This window comes from Dermacentor albipictus, chromosome 2, assembly GCF_038994185.2.
Source record: "Dermacentor albipictus isolate Rhodes 1998 colony chromosome 2, USDA_Dalb.pri_finalv2, whole genome shotgun sequence".
Taxonomy (NCBI): domain Eukaryota; kingdom Metazoa; phylum Arthropoda; class Arachnida; order Ixodida; family Ixodidae; genus Dermacentor; species Dermacentor albipictus.
Window position 1 is genome coordinate 185,214,635 of NC_091822.1, and position 22,375 is coordinate 185,237,009.

Consider the following 22,375-nt stretch of genomic DNA (forward strand, 5'->3'; position numbering starts at 1 on the left):
TTTTGTGCCATGTTTGTGGCGCTGGTTCAAGCTTTCAATATTTACCAACCTGGCCAATACGCGACCCTCCGGGGACGCCAAATTTCCCCAGCGCTCTCACGCCTTGGCACACCGCACGAACACCGGGGTGCTCCCTGGCCCGGGCTCTTCGACCAGAGGCCGTCTCGCTGCCGTCTGGCGGCTCTCTGCGTGACGGATAGCGCTGCTTGAGGAGCGCAGGCCCACCGAGCGGCAAGCGAGGCCGCAAGCCGGTCGCTCCTCCCTCGCGGAGGAGCCGGCGCTGCTGCGTTGGACTCGGCCCAACCCGTTTCCGGCGCGCGCGCTGCCGCCTCCAGCGCCGCCAGCCGCCCTGCGTCGCAAATAACTCAGTCACTGTGTCGACAGCGACTGCGCGCGGCCGTCGCGAGAGACCGCACGCTCTGCTGCCGCCGACTTGGCTCGCACCCTCGCACCGAGAGAAGCTACACAAACCGGACCTCGGGGCTGGACCATGCACCCGCAGTTCACCTGCTGAAGCACCTGTGCGCCGCAGCCCCGTCTCCGCACCTGCCGCAAACCCCCCTCTTCTGGGTCGTCGTGCAGCAGGGGTGAAAGCGCTCCCCTCACCGGCACCCCATCCTCGGGCTACCCCCCACAACCTTCCTTTCTTCGGCTCTTTTGAAAAGAGCGCCCCCCGCTACATCCGACCAGGGATTCGCCCCACCGCCGCCACAGGACCCCGCCGCCGGCTTTCGCCTTGTCCCACTCGACTTCGCGTTTGGTGCTAGATTTGCCGTTTTGTGTGTGAATGCCACCGAGCGGCCTACTGCTGCCGTTGCGTGAGTGTTGTTGTCGTTCCTGCTGTTGCCGCTGCCGCCGCCGTTTTGCACTTGTGTCGCGCTGTTCTTGAGCAGAGAAAGCAGCGAGAGAAAGTCCCAGCTCTGTGATGCATCGTCCTGTGCGCTGGGCAGCCGTGCCGGCGAACCACGGTTCGGCCTGAGCAGTACTACTCCCCGCGCCCGTGGCGAGCGCGCGTCGTCTGCTACGGTGTGGTGCTGGTGTGGCGTTCGAATCGCACGCCTTTTGGCTCTGTCTCGCGCGCGGCATCCGACGGAACCGGCTGAACCATGATCATCTCCAAGGATCTGTTCATCCTCGGCGACGAGTATCTGACCATGCCCAGGCAGGACAAGTATACCGTCTGCTCAAACAGGAGGTCAGTGGTCTCTCCGCCTTTTCCTTTTTTTTTTTCTGTGTGTGTGTGTACTCCTGTTTCGTTTTTCCAACAAACGCTCTCACTGAGCCTAACGAGCACACCATGTCTTGGCTGTATTTGATCGGAGTTTGACCTCTTTTTTTTTGTCCAGCAGGTTTCTGTCAGGTAATCTCGTGTCGTATAAAAACAGAGGTAACCTTTCGCGCACGTGGATGTCCGTCGTGTTTTGACGTTTCTCAACGCGCGCGCGCGATGGCTGTGCTTTGAAGGGGGGGGGGGGATGCTTTCCTTTATTCGGGGGGGGGGGGATGCTTTCCTTTATTCTCGCTGTTACTGAGTATTTCCGCTAACGGAACATCCTCCGAAACGGAAAGCTTTCATGCTTGTTCAGCACTTGCTATCATTAGTAAGACGTGCCATGCGAGAGCATTACGATTAACTTATTTACGTCGGTGCAAGTTACTCGCATACATACGATTCCCGCGCTTGTCATTGGGGATAATTTTATTTTTTATTAGTTTAAAAGTTTCTCAACGTGATTGCTTATGGTTGCCCTTACTGCCGCCCGAAGGAGGCCGTCTTGGAGGCCACCGAATGTTTGCGCTTTTCTAGAGGGAGTCAGCTGTGACTGTCCCTAGCACATACCTCTATTTCAGCCGCGCGCACTGCACGATTTGGCGTCTTTTTGCTCCTGCATCAGCAACCCATGCGAACGACATGCACTGAAAGATAGAAAGAAAAAAAAAATTTCCTCCGATAGTACACTGCCCTACGGCGGGAGGTTTCACTGCCCTCTCTCTCCTCCATCTCTCTTCCTCCTTTCCCTTTCATCCCCTCCTCCGCCATCGCCGCACCGTCGGCTGTGTCGGCGCGCAGACTGAGTTGCACCATCCCCTCCCCTCTGCGTTCTTCATCTTTAGCTGCTCCACCTCCTCCTCCGAAGCCCCTCTTTGTTGTTTATCTCGATTTGTCTCTTTTATTTTTGCTCTTGCGGGTGGAGGGGTTTTCTAGCTGCAGTACACACAGAGCTCTTGCGTTGCTGCTCGGCTGTTCGCGTCACGTTCATCCCCTCCCCCGGCACCTCTTCCTCTTTTTCTCGGCTCCTCAGCGAGAGAGGCGCGCCCAGCCTTTCGAACTTGACTCCCCCGGTCGCAGATAACGCCTCGGGCGGCAGTACCTTACCGCGTGTGCACGCGTGGCAAGGATTTTTTTTTCCGTTCAAGGTGTCACGTTGGCTGCGTCTCGGTTTCGTCGGTGATGTACCTACTCGTGGAAGCGCCGTAAGTACAGCTACACGCACAGTTCCCCCCTCTTTTTTTTCTCTCGTTTTGTTTTGTCCCCGTGCTTTTAGATCTTCCGTTTGCCTCTTACGTGAGCTCGTTGACAACTTGCTCCCTGTTTTGCTTTCTTCAGACTTTCTTTTTTTTTTTTTTTGAGAACTGGCTGCCAGGACATGTGAGGGAAATGTTCGCGTAATCTGCCGCAACTGTCTCGTTCAAGGCCGATCTCCGATACCGCGATGTTAAAAGGAGCAGTTAGCACCGGTGGACTCCATCCTAAGAAATGATCCAGCCCAGTGTTACCCATCCTCGATGACTTGTCTAGGAGCGTCCCCTTCAAGACGAAATGACCGAAGGCAAGTGATATGTTGGGGAGTTCTCGTCTTCGTCTTTCTGACCGAGCAGCCTGCGCGTCTCAGTGGTGGGCAAGCCACGGTTTGGGATGCCCGCACAATCGCGGCAACATGGTGCAGCAGCTGATGCTGCGTCGAAATTGCGCTTGAAAACAACTTGTAGCTGCCAGCCGCCGACACACGTTAATTTTTTTTTATAACCTCACCAAAAACAACGCGCCTTTCCGAGGCACAACGGCATGCATGAACTTGACTTAAAGCGTCAGCACCTCTCTCCAAATCGGCATGAGCCAGTGTGCCTGCCAGTAAGTGGCTGCTATGCTAATTGAACGTGCTCAACTTTTTTTTTAGTGCTGGTTGGTTTTTACTGCTCTATGGGAATGACGGCAGTGGGGGTAAAAAAAAAATGAAACAACAAACAACCGCCGGTCTCGCGAATTACGGAGTCCCTTAAAACGAACTAAGCGAGGAACTGCTATATATAAGAACATAAAGCTGCATGAGGCGTAGCGAATGGCACGGAAAGGCGGGCGTACAGAGTACATACAGAGGAAGAACGAAAGCGTTTGTCCTTCTCCTTCTTGTGTCCACGTATTATACGGTCGTCCGCACTTCAATCTATAACGCCCGAGCACTGAGCCGCGGAGCGCTATGCAATGAAATGACCTGTATAATGAAGGAATCATTTTGTCCCGGTTTTATCGTTCTACCTTTACAACGTAGTGACTTGTATAACGAATGATTTTGGACTCCCCGAGCGCTTCGTTGTAACGACGTTCGACTGTAAGCAGTGCTCGCGCGGGGAGGGTCTTGTGGCTTGGGCTGGTCACGAGCATGACCTGTCAAACCACTCAGCAACGCGCAGACACGGATTTCTTTGCGTCGCAGCGCAGTGATGCAGTGCTCTTAAACAGAAGTGTCGCGGACTGTGTGTACGCCTGCCTTTCCGCATCGTGAAATGCTATATAGTATATAGCAGCAGTGACGGCGTTGCTCGTGCTCCGTCGAACATCCGCTCGTTACTGTGGCGTGTGCATGGTTGGCTAATCTTCGCCGCCCGCCCGCTTGCTTGTTTTGTAGTTTCCGCCGCGGTGCCAGACTTGCCGGCTGGCTTGCACCTGCTGTGCACCGCCTGTGACGTGCGCGGGCTGACCGCGAAGCCGCCGCGCGAGTCGTCGTATGCGCGTCTTTCGAGGCCGGCCTCGGCGGCACGACTGGTGAGACGGGGCCTACTTGGACGCAAAGCGAGCGTTTTTTTGTGCTGCGAAATGCAGCGCGCTTTAATCGCCGCAGGCAAGCAGGCAGGCAGGCAGGCGGGATGAGCCTCACTTATTCTGCAGCTGCCGCCGCCGCCGCTGAAGCAGTATGCGATGAATTCCTCGGGTATCGGCCTGCAAAACAGGCCGCCCGTTTCTTTCTTTCTTTCTTTCTTTCTTTCTTTCTTTCTTTCTTTCTTTCTTTCTTTCTTTCTTTCTTTCTTTCGTTTTTACCTGTCCCATGCAGAAGGATATTTCTTCTGCACTCGTGAGTGATGATTGGGGAGTTGTGAGAAAGCAGAGCTTAAGTGGGAAGGGGTTCATCGCGGAGTGGTTCCTAAATGGAGAGTGCGGTTCATGTATATAGTAAAAGAAACAAGGTTCTCACTTATGAAAATTGCATTTTTAACCGGTCCTACAGAACTTTTCCTTAAGTTGTGTATATATATATATATATATATATATATATATATATATATATATATATATATATATATATATATATATATATATATATATATATATATATATATTGCGTGCTGTCTCTCTGATGTCTCTCTGATGCGCGTGTTCAACGAGAGCTGGTTCCTTCTCCGGTTTGCATCTACATGCAAGGCAGGCAGGCGGTCGCCTCTCACTACCTGCCATACACGAGGCGTGCCCGGGAAGAGAAATTTGGGGCGCACGGAGAATACACGCTCGTCAGTGCTCTTCCTCCGTCTCTCGATAAACCTTCGTTTCTTGAAAACGCCTTCGTATTTGCGTTCCGTTTTCGGATCGCCTCGTATTTGTAATTCAGCGAGATGCTTCGCACTCCGCGAACGTGGTCACCTGAGCGGCCAGGAGTTGGGCGCGTCAGCAGAGTGCGAACATATTCGATCTGGTGGAGAACGAAACACACGTGGTTAAATTGACATTGCGCAGTATCATTTTTTTATTTTTATTTTTTTTAGGGGGTGGGGGAAGGGGCATTCTTTTGCATCACGTCCTTTGCTGTCACCTAGGCAGAGTTGACAGCACCTCCCTGGACGCCATCAGCGAGGAAGAAAGATGTGTGAGTCGGTAGCACTGTCTTGATGATGATTCTGGAAACGTAGCGCTTGTTTGTATGCCTTCTTCATATTTCTACTCGTCTCGATTGTTTCTTTGCGTTTCTTCTTCTTTTGCGTTAGGCACCACTTCACGTGTCGTACCGGCAAGGTTGTCGCTCGTTCTCCCAGCGTTCGCGTGAACACGCGTGGCATCGTTTTCCACCAGGGTACAACTGTTCAACGACGACGAGCGCTCATGAAAAAGATAGAGGAAAAGGTGACTGGGATTCACGTGGATGTAGGCACCGGACATCAAAAATAATTGTCTTTATTCCTGTATACCCTTTCTGCTGCTCTGCTCTTCCGTATTCTAGCAGCGCGAGACACGTGACAACAAAGCAGACGACGCGACACAGACCCCCCCCCTAGCTCCGAATCGCACGTTGCTGCGTAAACACGCAAACCGCGGGGCTTGCCCCGAGCGTCTGTCTCTCTGCCTACCGTACACATGTACATCCTCGGCGGCGAACAGGTCAAGCGGTCGCCGACGTTACCTGCTGCCACCGATCGCAGGAGCTTCGACATCTTTTCGCCAGATGTGACGCGTCGCGGGCCGCCTCTTGATGTTGGGAGCGCGCTTCTGTCAGCTGGGACTGGTTTGCTACGCCTTCGGCCCGTCTACCCCGACCGACTGCCGGGGAGGCCCATCTGCGGTTTCTGCAGTTCTTTCAGGGAACTGCTTTATCGGTTCCTTCCGAACGAACGTTGACAATTGCGGTTTTCGCGGTTTCTCCACGTTGGGCGGCAATTTGTCGCTTCTCACAACTTGCCGCTTCTCACAGTGGCGCCATGTGACCGAGGGGTCGTTAGGGAGACGCGCTCTTTACAGGCATCTGGGGAGATCGCGGCAGAGAGTATATAGCCGACGTGAGGAGGTCGGCGAGCTACGGTATCTGGCAGACGCGTTTTTCGCTCTGTTCTTCGCGAGTGCCCGCAGTTGTTCGGACGTGTACAGGCGCGTCTTGCTGTAGCCACCGACTCATGGCGACCGAGCTTCTCACCTTGTCTTCGACTTCCTTGCCGGATCTGCTGCGTCGAGCCCGTGGTTTGGACCACTCTGAGTAAGCTCCGTGAATATTGTTCAAATGATTTATTTCCTTTACGTACTGCTCCCGTAGGAACTGCGTGAGCGCATAGCGCATCGGTTGCCCGCCTTGGAAGCGCGTCATCGCTTCCAAGACGGGCGACAGATGCTGCCTGTTCGCGGACGAATTGCTTCGGCGTTATTAGCCGGCTGAGCTATAGCAGAGTTGCTGCGGAAATATGGGCGGCTTCTCGTAATCATTTTCTTCTCACATCATTTGTATAGATCAACAGATATTACGGGGCGACCTTACGAAGCGTAGATGCGCTGCGTGAATATTTGAACAGTCGTGCTTATGAAACGTCTTTGAACACCTCGAGTTTCTTTAACGCACACCTACATCAACGCAGAAGATCGCTTTTGCATTCCGTTTTCTACCCGAATGTGCCCGGCCGGGTATCGCACCTGCGACCCCGCGTTTCAGCAGACTGCATGGCGCTGACTGACAGTATGCGCTGACTGACTAAACCAGTCGGCGTTGTTAGCCACGCAGCGCTTCGTCTCAAGCGCATGAATCGTCGTTCATCATTCGTCTCATCGGGATCGCTCGCTCTTGCGACGCCTTGATACATGTAGTCCGACCGTAAAGCCCAAATGCAGGTCCCGACCTTCGACCTTTCGGCCCGCGCGCGCGACTCGCCTGTATACCGTGCCTGAGCGTATATATCTTTCGACTCTGCCGGACCTTATCGGTTCAGTGCACCGAGCAAGAAGGCGGGAGGAGAGCGCGCCTCCGAGGAGGAGTCGCTCTCGCCTCGCCAGAAAGCGCGGCGCACCGCTTCGATAAGCCGCCGCTCTGCGCGGAGCCCTTCGGGACGCTCGTTTCGCCGCAGCGATGGATTGACCGGCCCGACCGGGCCCGGCGGGACCGCGCGAGAAAGATCCCGGCGTTGCACTGCTGCGTGTATAAAGAGCGTGGTTAGGGCTGTGCCCTTCGGTTTACGGCGACGTCGATGGACACGCCCTCTTCTCCCGTTCGGAATCGCTCTTTAAACCGAAAACTTTCGTTCCTTTCCTCTTTCGCCCACCTTGCGGGCCCGGCCGCTGTCTTGACGAGTGGACAACCGGGGCCACTGGCTGTGTGCAACGGGGCATGGGCCCCTTTCTTGGGCAGTGCCCCCGGGTACGGTACGTGCCGCTATGACACAAGAGGTGTCGAGAAGCCTTAAATCTATTTAGATGTGTGTCGTACTCGTCTGCGCATACACCTTTCATCGCTATTCTTTCCACCGACAAGCGTCACACGCCGATCGCCTTCGTCACACACAGTCAACAGCTGTGGTCGCGGTCACGGGATATACTGCATGTTAAAGTCGGCTAACACAAACTAGCTTCGTGTCACTTAGATTCCAAGATTACGTTCCACTTACCTGCTCTTTTTTTATTTTCCTTTTCTTTTTGCTTGAATGGAATTTTACGGGCTCCGTCGCCACATCTTCGTGACGTCACACTCTCTGGCTTGTCTAAATTTGGCGTCTAATCGACCTCTCTCAGAGGACTGGCCGGGTGACGAGTCGAATCGGAACGTGTATGGTTGCTAACGCGATCACCGGCCGCGCCTGCACGCTTTTCGCAGCCTCCAGACAGCTGCCTCCTTGACCTTCACTCTGGGAAAAAGATGGAAAAAAAAAAAGGCGCGCCGCGTTTTATGGCTAACTCCACAAGTGCATTCACGATAACTTCGCGCGCCACACTTCTTCCATCGGACAACTCCATTTATATTCCACGCGGGACCGCGCGTAACTTTTGGGTCACGCAGCCTTTTCCAACAGCATTTTCTCTCTAGTTCTTTCTTCTTTTTGCTCCCCTTCGGCAGCTTATCGCGTTATTGAAGAAGACCAGCGGCACGGGGTTGGCAGGGGGTGGAAGAGGAGGGGAGCGCTCTCATTCTCGCCACTTCTTGAGCCGTCACTTCCAAGTGTCGCTGCGGCGGAGGCGATGTTCGTGCTGGCGTCTTTCGCTAGCGCCAAAAAGGAATCTTTGACAGTGTATAGACATTCTTTAGGCGTGTTGTTTTTTTTTTTTCGGGTGTCCATACGTTGTTTTTAAACGCGCCGTGGGCTTCACTTTAGGAACACATCGTTAACAAGGAAAACTTTCGTTTCTTTCCTCTTTCGCCCACCTTGCGGGCGGCCGCTGTCTTGACGAGTGGACAACCGAGGCCACTGGCTGTGTGCAACCGGGTATGTGCCCCCTTTCTTAGGCAGTGCCCAAGAAAGGGGGCACTGCTGGTGTCATTGCGGTGGATGCTGGTGGCATTGCGGTGTCATTGCGGTGGATGATGGTGGCATTGCGGTGTCATTGCGGTGGATGCTGGTGGCATTGCGGTGTCATTGCGGTGGATGCTGGTGGCATTGCGGTGTCATTGCGGTGGATGCTGGTGGCATTGCGGTGTCATTGCGGTGGATGCTGGTGGCATTGCGGTGTCATTGCGGTGGATGCTGGTGGCATTGCGGTGTCATTGCGGTGGATGATGGTGGCATTGCGGTGTCATTGAGGTGGATGCTGGCGGCATTGCGGCAGCAGCCGCGACAGTTGGGGACGCGACGCCGAGCACGCTAGCTCGGCCGTCGCTGCGTGCCGCCGCAAAATGTCTTCGTGCGACGCGAAATGCGTGCACCCGAGGAGCCTACTCGCGGCTGAATACACTGCGGCATATAAACGCTGTTGCGGCCACCGTGGAACGGTGTACAGCAGCGGCTGCTTGACTTTTGTGAAAGCATTGGCTTATATTCGACACACACACATACATACATACATACATACATACATACATACATACATACATACATACATACATACATACATACATACATACATACATACATACATACATACATACATACATACATACATACATACATACATACATACATACATACATACATAGACAAAGAGGGAAGCATACATAAACAAGGAAAGAGGTAGGAGAAGCAGGAGAGCCGTAATCAGGACTGATCCCGATTTACTATCGTACACTGGGACAAGACAAACTGGAATGTGCATCACTTCCTCAGAAGCAATCATGCAGTCCAGGTGAGTTGAAAAATATCAACCGCGTTTTGTTGCTTTTCCTGCTCGGAAGTGCGCGGCGTCATTTGTCTCCAGAGGTTGCGTCTCATTGATGAACGGTCTTCCACCGATGGTTCTTACACCTATATGACTGAAGCTTGTGCGTAGGGCTGACTGTTGGTATTGAAATTACGGGGAGTCACGCAGTTAGCGTTCCGCGGTTTCCTTATACACCGAAGTCCACCTCGGCAAAGCGTCGCATATCGGGAGCTGTCAGCCTGTAGCGGCCTCCTCGGAGCCATCTTTCTTCCTTTTTTTCCTGGAGCCACTGACATAGCCGCAGCAGCGTGTGTTCTTCCTTACCTTAAAAACGAAGCGCGAAAGAAGCAAAAAAAAGTAAATCGAAGGAAATAAATCCCAAAAAACGGAGCAATATACGGTGTTTGCAGGGTGCAACCACTGCACATAGCCGTTCGTAAAAACTCGCATCCTCCTGCTTCACGTCACACCGCGTGCGCGCGGTGTGACGCGCACGCGGTGAGGACTAAGTGGTGAGGACTTGTGGGCACGTTGTACGTTCGTCAACTCTCTCCACTCTCGAGCTTTCTCCGACGGTTGCGGCAAAAAGCAGCAGCAGCAACGGAGACGGCAGCTCAGCTGCCCGACTGGTTTCCGCGCTCGCGGGCCCTCGAGTCAGGCGCGATCGCGACTCTGCGGTGAGCGGTCGAACAGCAACGCTTGCTCGTCTGAGTCGAAGCTTTCGTCGCGACGCCGTGTGTATTGTACGTTGCTGAAATTTGGCGACGCTCGCTCGTATTCGCAGATTCAAGAGGAATTTATTCTGGTAGTTTCGCGTGCTAGAACCACGATCTCGTTATGAGGATCATCGTACAGCCCGCGCGACTCCGGATTAATTTTGACCAACTGGGGTTCTAACGCGCATATGAACCTAATTAACATGCGCGAGCGCTGTTGCATTCTGCCCCAATGGGGATGCTGACGCCGCGGCTAGGAGCGAACGCGCGAGTCAGTGGCGGCGGCGACGTAGCCGAACAAACGAGCACAGCGAAAGATGAAAGCGAACGCGGAGCGAAGCGGGGGATGAAAGAAGCGAGAAGGAAAGCGGAGGGGAGGGCGCAGCGGTGCCGTGAGGCGGGAAGCGGAGGAGGGTATGGCGAAAGCAAAGCGTATTTGTTCACTATAGCGAAAGTGTTAAAAGTGTACTGCGGAGACGATTGCTACGAGATGGCGCCAGTGTAGCGCTCGTCGTCTGCTGCTGCTGCTGCTGCTGCTGTGAATCGCGCCCACGCGTCACCAATGCACTGGATCTCGCAATCTCCAGATTAGCGAGGCATTCGCGCCGCACTTCGTCCATTTGCAACGTGCCGCATGAGGCAGACTGTCCGCACCAGCAACATTTCGCGAAATGAAAACACGTTAGAGTTGCGCTCAAATTTCGCATTATGGAGTATCGTAATCGTCGGTGAATTTTTTTTTTGTCTTCGACTTTTTCTGCACTGAATACAAGTACGGGGCTGCGAAAGAAAGGAAGATGGCCTCGGACAGCTTTACGCTGGCTACGTAGACCAAGGATGGATTGCCTAAAAGTATTATGCCAGACGTTTCTGCATACTTCAGCTAACATCCCTCTCGCGCTTTGTCCTCGGCTCTTGACTGGAGCTCGTCGATAAGTATTTCTTCTTTATTATAATCATGTCACCCGCCGTGGTGGTTTTGTGGCCGCGGTGTTCTGTGCGCTATCGAGCGTAAGGTCGCTGGTTCCGTTCGCTGATGTAGCAGCTGCATTAACATGGGGGCGTAAGTCCAAAGTGCCCCTGTACTTGGGTATACGTGCGCCTTTTATAACCTTGAGGAAAGAGACGTTGTCGGAACTAATCTGGAGTCCTGCACTATACGAAGTACTTCTGCGGAACTTTTAACCCCGCGAATGAATGAATGAATTTACCTCTCTGTATGTCTATCTGTCTGTCTACGGTCTGTCTCTAGCTTTTGTACTGTCCAGTCTGTATAAAATATTCTTTAGATTACCTTGACAGTCTACATCATTATGTGGTAGCGTACATGATGAATGAAAGAACGAAGGAATGAATTAACGAGACACTTGCCTCTTTTCCATACACTGCGCTTTTCCGGCACACGTCAGCGTGATGTTTCGAATTCGTGCGATGAGGCTGCCCCTCGGGACGCAATCTCCAATGAGCGGGGGCTGCTTACACATGCGCGACTGGTCCGAAGATCTGTGGCCCTCGCCGTTGCGTAACTGTGCAGTTCTTCGCCACCACCAGCGGGTGCGTGGAAAAAAAAAAAAGAACGGAGCGGGTTGGGGGAAAAACAGCTGGCGGAGCTATATAGCGTCGGGGATGACTGCGTCGACGTCAGCGGAGCGCCCGACGTCCGCGCCGTCAGTGTACACTGCAAGCACCTCTCTCTCTTTCTCTCTCTCTCTCTCCGCTGTGCCGACGCGGCGCTGTCACTGGCGTGTTTATCTGGCGCCGCTGACACGCGCGCCCTTGGAGTGCGGTAATGTGTGCAGCCAGTGCTGGCGAATGGCGCGCGCACTTCCCTGGTTGCGTTTGTGCCGCTGACACGGGAGTAATTGGAGATTGCTGGGAGAAATATTCCTCCGGTGGAATAAAACACAATGCCAATCAATCAATCAATCAATCAATCAATCAATCAATCAATCATAGTGCGTGCTGACACCTCGCAGCCCCGTGCATTAGTCTGTGGGTATAGTCGCGATCACCGCTGATTTGACTCCGCTCTGTGGCCAGCTACGGCTGTGTCGCCTGGAGTGAAAAATTTAAATTTTTGTTGTAATTCAGTCGCTACCACATATTGCTGTTTCGGGAATGGACGTGACGCGAATATTCATGTCTCCGAGCGCGCGCCTTCTTGAAATAGATAGCGAGCGAGCATCGAAGAGAGCCAGAGAGAGAGAGAAGGAAAGAAAATATAAAGACTGCAAGGTTGCAAGCCACTCCGCTCTACTGATATATATATATCCTTCGTTTCAGCGCTCCCTTCTTTCTCCTCGTGCGCCCGCGACCGGGCTTGCACATAATTTCCCTTGGACGCACGAAAACCCGGTCGGCCATGAAAAGGCGCGCCTGCACTGCTGCCTTCACCGCGTGCTCACTGTTTTTCGGGCCGTCTCTCGAAGCAGCCTCGCGCTAAAATATATGCGCGTATTCGAGTAGCCCCTTGCGACGTCTGATCCAATCTCTTGTCGACGTATCGTCCCGCTGAGCGTTGTTGTGCCATCACCACAAGCCCGGATTCCGAATCTGCAAGATGCAGAATCTATCCTGCGAGCGCCCTAATTCTCCCTTCACCAGTCAAGATGCTGAGCCGTCAGGCAGCGGGGTCCTGCGGGAGAAGCCTCGACGAGCCGCATGTTTGGACGTGCCAGCGTGTGCCAGACAGCCCGGCGCCGCACCTCCCTTTGCCTGGAGGTCACCGCGCGCGCGAACTTTGAAACGGGTGGCCAGCGCGGTCGCTGGTTGGACTCCTCGGACGACCGTCGTGTGCTGACTTTGTATTGGGCCGTTTGCGTGACAATGGTTCCTCGGGGATTATAAAAGAAGCGACGCGCCACCTCGAAAACAGGATCCGCCGACCCACCGGGAGACAGTGTCGCTCCCGACTGGGGTGAGATGTGTCAAGCGTTTTCGCCGGACGTCGTCGTGCGAGAACAGTCGCGTTTGTTGTGAGCACTCGGCCCCAGTGCCGACCCGTTCCTGTCCTGTATGATAACCTGTATATAATGTATAAAGTCCCTTTTGTTATTCTCATCGACGCCAGGCTCGGAGTCTTCGCTACCAACGCTCTGTCACGAAACGGGTGACGAGCGCTACGGGACCACAAAGCCGTAATCGTGGTGCAGCGGTGCAAGTTCGTAACACTGGCGGCACCGGTTGGATGTCGTAACACTGGATGGCAGCTACGGGATTGACCGGCATCAGCTACCTCGGCGCGGTGAGTGCCTGAAGTTTACCTCAAACACCAGACTTTCTCTGACACAGGTTATAGTAGCTTAGGGAAGGATTTGGTGTTGCATTGTGATAACCTTGTGTGTTTCAAGCCTAGTAAGAGTGTTTTGAAAACCAGGGGATGCTGAGGGGGTAAACAGGGCAGTGTGTGAAATACTTGCATATGTCTTACTAGTAGTGTTATAGTAGCGTACGGCAGGTATATTCAAAAAGGGTAAACAGCAGGAGGACAGTGTGAACGATGGAGAAGTACAAGGTGAAGGAACTTCTCGAAATTTGTGAGGAGTTGGGCATTGAGTTGGGCTCAACCAAAAGAAAGAATGCGATCCTTGAGGTCATGAGGACTGGGGACGTAACGGCTGAGGAAGCCGCAGAGGCCTGGGCGGATATCAATGAACGTCGGGAAAGGGAGGAGAAGGAACGTTGCGAGCAGGAAAGGAGAGAAAAGGAACTTCGCGAGGAGCAAAAGCAGGAAAGGAGAGAAAAGGAACTTCGCGAGGAGGAAAAGGAGGAAAGGAGAGAGAGGGAGCGACGTGAGCACGAGCTTAAAATGAAAGAGTTGGAGATCCGAAATAACTCGCCGGCGCCTAGTCTCACTTCTAATGTTCCAAGAATACGCGATCAACTTCCACCCTTTGTCGTCGGAGAGGATATGGCCAAATACCTCGTGAAATTTGAGCACGTGTGCGAACGGAATAGCATTGAGCGATCCCTTTGGGCACAGAATCTGTTAGCGTTGCTTCCTGGGGAGGCATCAGACGTAATAACTTGCTTATCGAAAGAGGCGTTTGAGAGCTACAGTGATGTGAAGGAAGCGCTACTGCGGAAGTACAAATTGTCGCCCGAAGCTTTCCGGCAGAGGTTCCGGTATGCAAAAAAGGGTAAGGAGTCGAATGTTGACTTCGCGTTTCGTCTAAAAGCCGACCTGGTGGAATGGCTGAAGGGCGAAGAGGTTTACGACGACCGCGACAAAATTGTCGAATGCATCGCGTTGGAGCAGTTCTACCGTTGCATTGATGAGGATGTCCGGCTCTGGCTGCAAGATAGGCTAAAGGAGGTTAAGCTAAACAAGGCAGCAGAGTTAGCGGAAGAGTATTACACCCGCCGCAGCTTGCACAGCAAGGCAGTGCGCATAGAAAAAGCAGATAGAAGAGATGGGTTTTACGGGAAGCCCGACGAACGGAAGGAAATCACGCGTCGCGAGTTTCGGGAAGACGAGTCCCTTCCCAAAGAAACTGTAAGGGATGGACAGAATGCATCTCAGAATGATGACGATGGTCCGAAACAGCGAAACGAAATGACGCGTTCTTTTGAAAAACGGAAACCGTTAACCTGCTACAATTGCAAAAAGCAAGGGCACATCGCTGCAAGCTGCCCAGAGAGAATTGCTTTTGCAACGATACAGGAAACTCACAAGAACATACGTCTATTGGAGCCCTATGTGCAGGAAATTAAGGTAAACGGCAAGAAGTGCCGAGCACTGCGGGACTCTGCAGCAACTATGGACGTTGTTCACCCGTCTTTCGTCTCCTCGAGGGATTTTACGGGAGAGTGCGTTAGGATACGGCAAGTGGCCGAGAAGGAGAGCGTCTGTTTACCGATCGCAACGGTTATCATTGAAGGAGAATTTGGGAAACTTAACACCGAAGCCGCTGTGTCAGCCGCCCTCCCGGAGCAATTTTCCTACCTCTTCTCAAATAGCTCGGAGCAGCTGCTGAGGGATCAGGGCAAATCATTCTTTGCCGACGTGGCGTACATGGCCCCCACGCGATCCAAAGCGCGCCCGCTGTCGAGGGAACTTGACTTAGCTGTGAGCGAAAGGCGGTGCGGCACACGGACCGATCACAGTAACTTGAGTGGCGAGCAGTCACGGGAGAGGCAGAGCTCGGAGGCTGGCCTAGACGAGCGGGTCCTGGAAGTGAGTGGGAGTGACGCGTGCAGTGCTAGCCGCGATATAGACGCGACGCCGCAATTAGGCGACGCGGGCTCCACACTCGCTCCGGTTTCCGCCAGCCGGCAGGAGCAGGCTGCAGTTGAAAGAGAAAGTCTGATTCGCGAGCAACAGGAAGGCTGTTCATTAGCCGATCTGAGGAAGAGCGTCAAACGGGGAGTGAAAAAAAAGAGGGTTTCATTTGGCAAGGAATCTGGCTTATTGTACCGCCGCTACACGGATAAGCAGGGTCGCAAATATAAGCAGCTTCGGATTCCGCGAAAATATCGCCGGGAAAAATGAATGACCTCATTTGCTTCCTCAGAAGTATGTTTTCGGTCCAAGTGATTTCAAGGGGACCATTCTATTTGTAATTATTATTGCTGATTAATAATTGTTTCTATTTTGTTGCGTTGTTAATTTGAAAACTGGTTGTTTGAGCCTTGTGTACTAGATCGTACACCTGCCTCCTGTTGCAGCGGGAGCAAAAGGGGGATAGCTATTTAGTTAGGTTGATTTGGATTATGGCCTTGTCTGGTGTTTGACGGGAGACAGAGGGCACTTGTTCGTGTTGGGTGTTGCCTTTTGCCGGTCGGTTTTGCAAGCTGCAGAACGACCAAGCGGGACCAGTGGCGAGAAGCAAGGTCTTAGGAACGACCCGAGCGGAGCTGGTCAAGGTGCCTTGGCGACGACGCGGTGAGCAGAGTTCCTGTCCTGGCGAGTCGGACCTGGGCACGTGAAGTTACCTGGCGTCCCGACACTGGACGTGAACTTGGACGAGCCTGACGAACGTGCGCGCCTGGCATCCGAGCCACGTGGAGGCAGCTCGTCTTCCCGGCGCCTTATCTGAGGGCGGGGATGCTGTTGTGCCATCACCACAAGCCCGGATTCCGAATCTGCAAGATGCAGAATCTATCCTGCGAGCGCCCTAATTCTCCCTTCACCAGTCAAGATGCTGAGCCGTCAGGCAGCGGGGTCCTGCGGGAGAAGCCTCGACGAGCCGCATGTTTGGACGTGCCAGCGTGTGCCAGACAGCCCGGCGCCGCACCTCCCTTTGCCTGGAGGTCACCGCGCGCGCGAACTTTGAAACGGGTGGCCAGCGCGGTCGCTGGTTGGACTCCTCGGACGACCGTCGTGTGCTGACTTTGTATTGGGCCGTTTGCGTGACAATGGTTCCTCGGGGATTATAAAAGAAGCTACGCGCCACCTCGAAAACAGGATCCGCCGACCCACCGGGAGACAGTGTCGCTCCCGACTGGGGTGAGATGTGTCACGCGTTTTCGCCGGACGTCGTCGTGCGAGAACAGTCGCGTTTGTTGTGAGCACTCGGCCCCAGTGCCGACCCGTTCCTGTCCTGTATGATAACCTGTATATAATGTATAAAGTCCCTTTTGTTATTCTCATCGACGCCAGTCTCGGAGTCTTCGCTACCAACGCTCTGTCACGAAACGGGTGACGAGCGCTACGGGACCACAAAGCCGTAATCGTGGTGCAGGGGTGCAAGTTCGTAACACTGGCGGCACCGGTTGGATGTCGTAACAGCGTCGGTTTTTCTTTCCTCCGAGCTAAAACATCGCGTTCTCCTTGTTCTTGCTTCTGTTTTCAGTCACCATAATGTTCGATGTGCGTCAGCTCTTCGCTTTCGTGTTTGTCCAAGTTTTATTTCGCGCACTGAATTTGTCCTCCGAGAGCGGTGGTGACATGTTCATCGTTCTCCTCGCCAAGTCCGCCTCTCCCTTTCTTTTCTTTTTTTCTTTTTACAGCTTGAGAAATGTCGCTGGCTGGCGATAGGTAACGAATGGCCACCCTCTAATCATCTCAGCGCCTGTTCATCGATCTCATTCACCTAACTCATCTGAGAGGAGAAGGGACGATACAGGGATTGTGACAGTTGAATAATTTCGCGCGGCCCTGCCCGTCATGGCTGTATTAGCAATCAGGGATGGCAGTGAAGGGCAAGCATACATGCACAAAGCGTACAACTAAAACCGTGTAGAAGCTATGGAGCCGGTGTCGGCCTCTCGCTGTTGTAGTTTGCGAGGCCATATTGCGCATATGAAACCCGACTGTAGAGGGGCGAAAGAAATGGTCACCGTGGCGTTGGCCGTTACGATATTAATTAAATATAGCGTCGAGAAGCCGTTGACGGACGGTTCTTGTCCTGTCAACGATAAATTTGACGAGTTAGCCCATGGTTTCAGCAGCGCAGAATACGAACTGACGCAAATCTGTACAACAGAATCGAAAATAATCATGTCGTTTGCTTGTCTCGTTGTTTTGTGCTCAGTGTAATTATGAACCGTTCCTCGCAATTGCGACGAACAACGGGTGTCGCTTCGATCGGCACCGCTATTAGCTGACGCTGCTGTACACCTTTGTTAGCGCTGCACGGTTTTGCGGTGACACTTCCGCGTGGGGGCAAACCTCGACCGCGTTGCCGACGGGGCTGTTTGATGCCAACGTCCTTTACCGCGAGCATATCTGCGTATACGTTACACCATTTTGGAAAAGCCTCGTGAGATAGTACGCTTGAGCGACGTAAGGGTTAGGGACTTGTGACGCGAAACCATCTAAATGGCAGATTCGTTACATCGATCTTTGCTTTCTTGTCTATTCTTCTTCTTCTTTCTTTTTTCCTGCGTGAAAGTTCATAGACGCTCGTTAATAACCGTCCAACTGAAGAAAAATAAAAAGAACCAGAGGAAGGGCTGGAAAAAATGGCAGGCGAAACTCGGAACGCAAGCTACATGCTGCAGAGTCGTTTGCCGTCGCTTTCAAACCAGTGTTATCCGAGCCATGGCCGGGAGTTGACCGACTCTCAGGCGTCGAGCCCGGTCTCCTGGAAACCTTGGCTGTGCGCGGCGTTTTACCTCAGCCAGACCGCTGGGCTGTATGCGCTTTCTCAGGTCGGCGTTTATGCGGTTCTGTACAGTGACAGACAACGTGAAAACCGTGCAAGATTGCTGAAATCAGCTCCCGAATAAGCTTAAGTGGGACCGCTGCAGCACCCTGGACTATACGAAAAAAGAAAAAAAAAGAACATTTAATTTTTTACATTGAGTTTCTGTTGATATAAATAGACTTTCCGTTCAGATGCAATTGAATATCGTGCATGCTTTTTGTAGCGGGACAAAGCTTTTCGCAGCTGTAAAGACAGGGTAATAATGCACCATGATTTCTAGCGACAAAAAAGAAAAAAGAAAAAAAAAGAAGAGAGATGGAGGAATCACGGACAGACAGGAAAGACCCTGCATGGACCAACAACCGCCGTTTTTCCGACGTCCTTTTTTTTGTACGTCTGGCTTTCTCCCTATAAGCTTTTTTACCCGCCTGAAATAGTGGTGGTTTACTTATTACAACGATAGTGACTGTCTATAAACACGAAATGGCCATAAGTACAGTTCATGCAACGTCGCAAAAATTGCGTAAGACCAGTGCTTAAAAAGCGAATACGAGAGACGAGTCAGACGACAGGACAAACGCAGAACGCCCCTGTTTGCCCCGTCTTCTTTGTCTCTGTTCTCAACTTGTTCGCGCTGGTCCTCTCTCTCTCTCTCTCTCTCTCTCTCAACGCACCCAGTGACGTGCTCCACTTACGCGATATTCGATTCATGGGCGCCGCCAACTTGAGCTGTTACACAAACAATATTCAAGTTTTATGAGAAGTGAAGTCATGTAACATGGTCGCGAAGCACAGAACACACTTATAAGACTATTTTCATGCTTGCGAATCGACTGTATAGTTACATACATTTCGTCGTTAAAGATATAGAAAACAGCAGCGCGTACAGCTCAAGATGGCGGCACCTAAACGCTTGCGTAAAATAGTCTTACGTATCTTCTCCCACGTTTCTGCGCACGGTCGCCTTGTAATCGCTGCAGATCTGAAACCCGTTCCACTGGGCTATCGGTTGGCAACTTCGCGGAATGGAATAATTCCAGCCACCATTCCACCGCGGCATTCGCCATGAGGGAAACCGACAAAACGGCGTATACTATATGTATACTCCTGAAAGCCCCTTGTACATCACATTGCACATTGCGTTCGGTGCTGCGCAAAAGTAACTTCGACACGAGTATGTAAAATGCTCATCTGGAATCTGCACGAAAGTGGTCTAATCAGATTTCTACGAAATTGGCGCCGATTTGACGTACATCGTTGTGTCGGCACAAACGTTGAGAAGCAGCCTGTAAAGTGAACATTTATAATATGCGGTCAAGTTACACAAAAGTTAGGAAACTGCCAACCCACCAGACGATATATTACATCATCATATGTGTGTTTGGGAAAGTAAATCTGATTCGAACCATAACAAACACGAAGGGGTTATTTGCCCATGTACACTGAGATGCTAATGTCAGCATTTAACAACGCGGCATTTAAACAGTTAGGTTTTTCACGTTCGTGACGTACCAGGGGGTAATGAGAACCGACTCGAAAAGCGTTAATGTCTCTTCAGCTGCCTTGGGGTCCGTAGAACATATAGTGATGTACGGTGCTAATACGCTCCATGACAGGTAGCTACCGGTATGGTGAAAGCACCGGCCACTTAATCACAGGTGGAGTCCTAAAGGAGGCGCCCTAATTAGCTGACGTCATGTCCTGTTATAGCTTCTGCTCTCGGTTGACGGTTTTAATGAGAGGCGCAGCGCCAACAAAATTAAAGCAATCGGCGCAGTAGCATGTAACATCCAGAATTTACATTATTGCGTTACTCTCCCTTCAGACATCGTTTGCAGCGCAGGGAGGGTTGCGTCACGTGCTCCGGCCATAGGCAACCTAATGAACCACGCCCCGTCGTCCTACCTGCCGCAAATCAAGGTTCTCTGTAGAAAGTGCTTCAAGAAATCAGTTACTCTTCTAGACACCACCGATCTTGTGCGCTGTATTAGATCGGCTCTCCATTCGTGGTCGACCGAACTCGCATGCACATTCGGTGGATTGTTTATTTCGAAACGCACTTTCCTTTATCATGTGGCATGCGTGTACACATCTATATATATATCTGACAGTTTTGCGTAACTCGCAACGATTCATACGAAACCTGCGTGGGAGACTGGCGATGTGGACTTTTTCTTTGCAACTTCTTTCCTTCCTTTTATTGCGCGCACGTAGCCTGCAGGCGCCACCGTGAGAAAGTACAGCGTTTTCATGAGCGTCGCGCAGCAGCCGTCCTTGTCGAGGGAGGCTATGACATAACCGCGACGTTATAACTTGTAGCTTCCTTTGGTAACACGCAGGCGCAATCTCTTTTCATTGCGAAACGACGCGCTTCGACGAAAGGTTGGTTACGCAAGGCAACGTTACTAAGCTAGTCTAGTAACGTTGACGCAAGGCGCGTTCTCGGGCGCCGCAGCTGGTTTTCGCGAGTAGGCGGGGGGCGGAATTCTGCATACCGCTATAGCGGCGCAATGTTCCGTTTGTTAGCTTTTAACGCTGTTAACGCAATATATCACATCAATATATATATATATATATATATATATACGCGACATGCGAAGGTTGTGGGTTCGGTTCCCACCTGCGGCAAGTTGTTTTTTCATCCACTTTAATTTCCATTAATTTATCATTACTTTATTTAATCTATTAAGCACATGCAATTTCCCCTATGTTGTACTTGGTGTCAGTGTTTGTTGGCTTCTCATTATATGACTAATAAATATCGGGCCCCTCGGTTAACCCCCTTTCTTCTCGTTTATATATATATATATATATATATATATATATATATATATATATATATATATATATATATATATATATATATATATATATATATATATATATATATATATATATATATATATATTTAGTGGCAGTCTGCAACGGCTAAAATACGCGTGCTTGTCTTGTTGGTCCGATGTTTGATCGTCAGACAACGTGTCTTACCATTTTTCCTAGGTGCCCAATGAAGGAGCGACAAGCGCCCTTCCCCTCACCTGAACCACCACCACCACACGACGCTCGCTACATGAACAGAGGTCCCTGTGAACTAGGTAGACAAAAAGATTCCGCGTGGTGTTAGGATTGGCGTGAAGCACCCAATTCAGATAGGATTATTGAGAAACCAGGCCTAACCGGAAAGTGCAGGGTAGATCCCAAATTCCTATAGCAGGTGTCTCAGGCGGTATTTGGTCTGGCTGGCGCCTCGCAGTGGTTATACGGGCCCCTCTGTGTGTGTGCGGGACAGGGAGGGAGGTGGGGGGGTCGCCTTCCGCGAGCTGTGCTAGTCAAAGGGAGGCCCTCCTCCCTCGAACCAAACGGGACCCACGAGTTACGACCAGCTGAGGCAAGCACGTGCAACATCGCCTAGGAGAGATAGAGCAGCCTCCAATCACCGACCGGACTCTACACACCGTGTGACGTTAACGTGAGCAAAACCACACCTGCGATTTTAGCGGGTCTATTTAAGCGGCCCCGCAAGTGTCATTTTGTATTCTCTCCTCTCTTTCCTACTTCGTTACCATGGAATAAACAGTGCGCGTTTCGCACTAGAAATCGTCTCGCCCCTGCCTTGCGATGGTCTTCCGGACGCCTGCGGCCTGCCATGTCACCCAGCTATAGTAACGTGGGTCGGGGTTCAAGTAACCGGAGTCGCAGCAATTGGTGACAGCGATGGGATACGATGTGATACGAGTCCCAACATAGGCTACTTGGTTTACGTAATGACGTGTACCTGACCCCTAATTTACGTAATAGAGGAAGGTGCTGAAAGCTGAGAGACCGGTACTGGCTAACGGAAGCCGTATGGAAGGCAGTAGCCTGTCTTTGAAGCTTGAGTTAGAAACATGCAGGACGCGCAGGCCACGGCGGAAAGAAGATGGCGATTCCTGTTTAGGTTATCACTTTTGCACGTCATGTGTGACAATTAAGCCCTGCGTCTGTTAAGCAGTATTAGTAAACTGCCCTTCTAAAATACCGAAAGCATAACTCTTACCGTGAGCGGAGTCTAAGCCAGAAAATGCTCGCAAAACTAAAAAAACGAGTCGTGATGCCGTCCATTCTAAGGTTCCCGTGCCAGCTTCACGTCACGCCACAGGTTTGCGACGGCATCCCCTCCCGTCGGCTTAATTGTTTCTAGATAACGATATGTTACGCTGCCCTCTCATCGCATCGTTGTGGCCCACGTTTTGCGTGGTTCCACCCGTCATACGCCTCGT

At 51.9% G+C, this 22,375-nt stretch overlaps 1 protein-coding gene across 1 annotated transcript in view; it reads left to right on the plus strand.

The window, feature by feature from the left end:
• Window positions 1-371: 371 nt before the first annotated feature.
• E23 (Early gene at 23) overlaps window positions 372-22,375 on the plus strand; it is a 219,741-nt gene continuing 197,737 nt past the window's right edge. Inside the window, exon 1 of the mRNA XM_065454131.2 lies at window positions 372-1,195. Within this exon, the coding sequence (XP_065310203.1) occupies window positions 1,107-1,195 (89 nt within the window). The 5' untranslated portion in view covers window positions 372-1,106. The remainder of the gene's footprint in view (window positions 1,196-22,375) is intronic.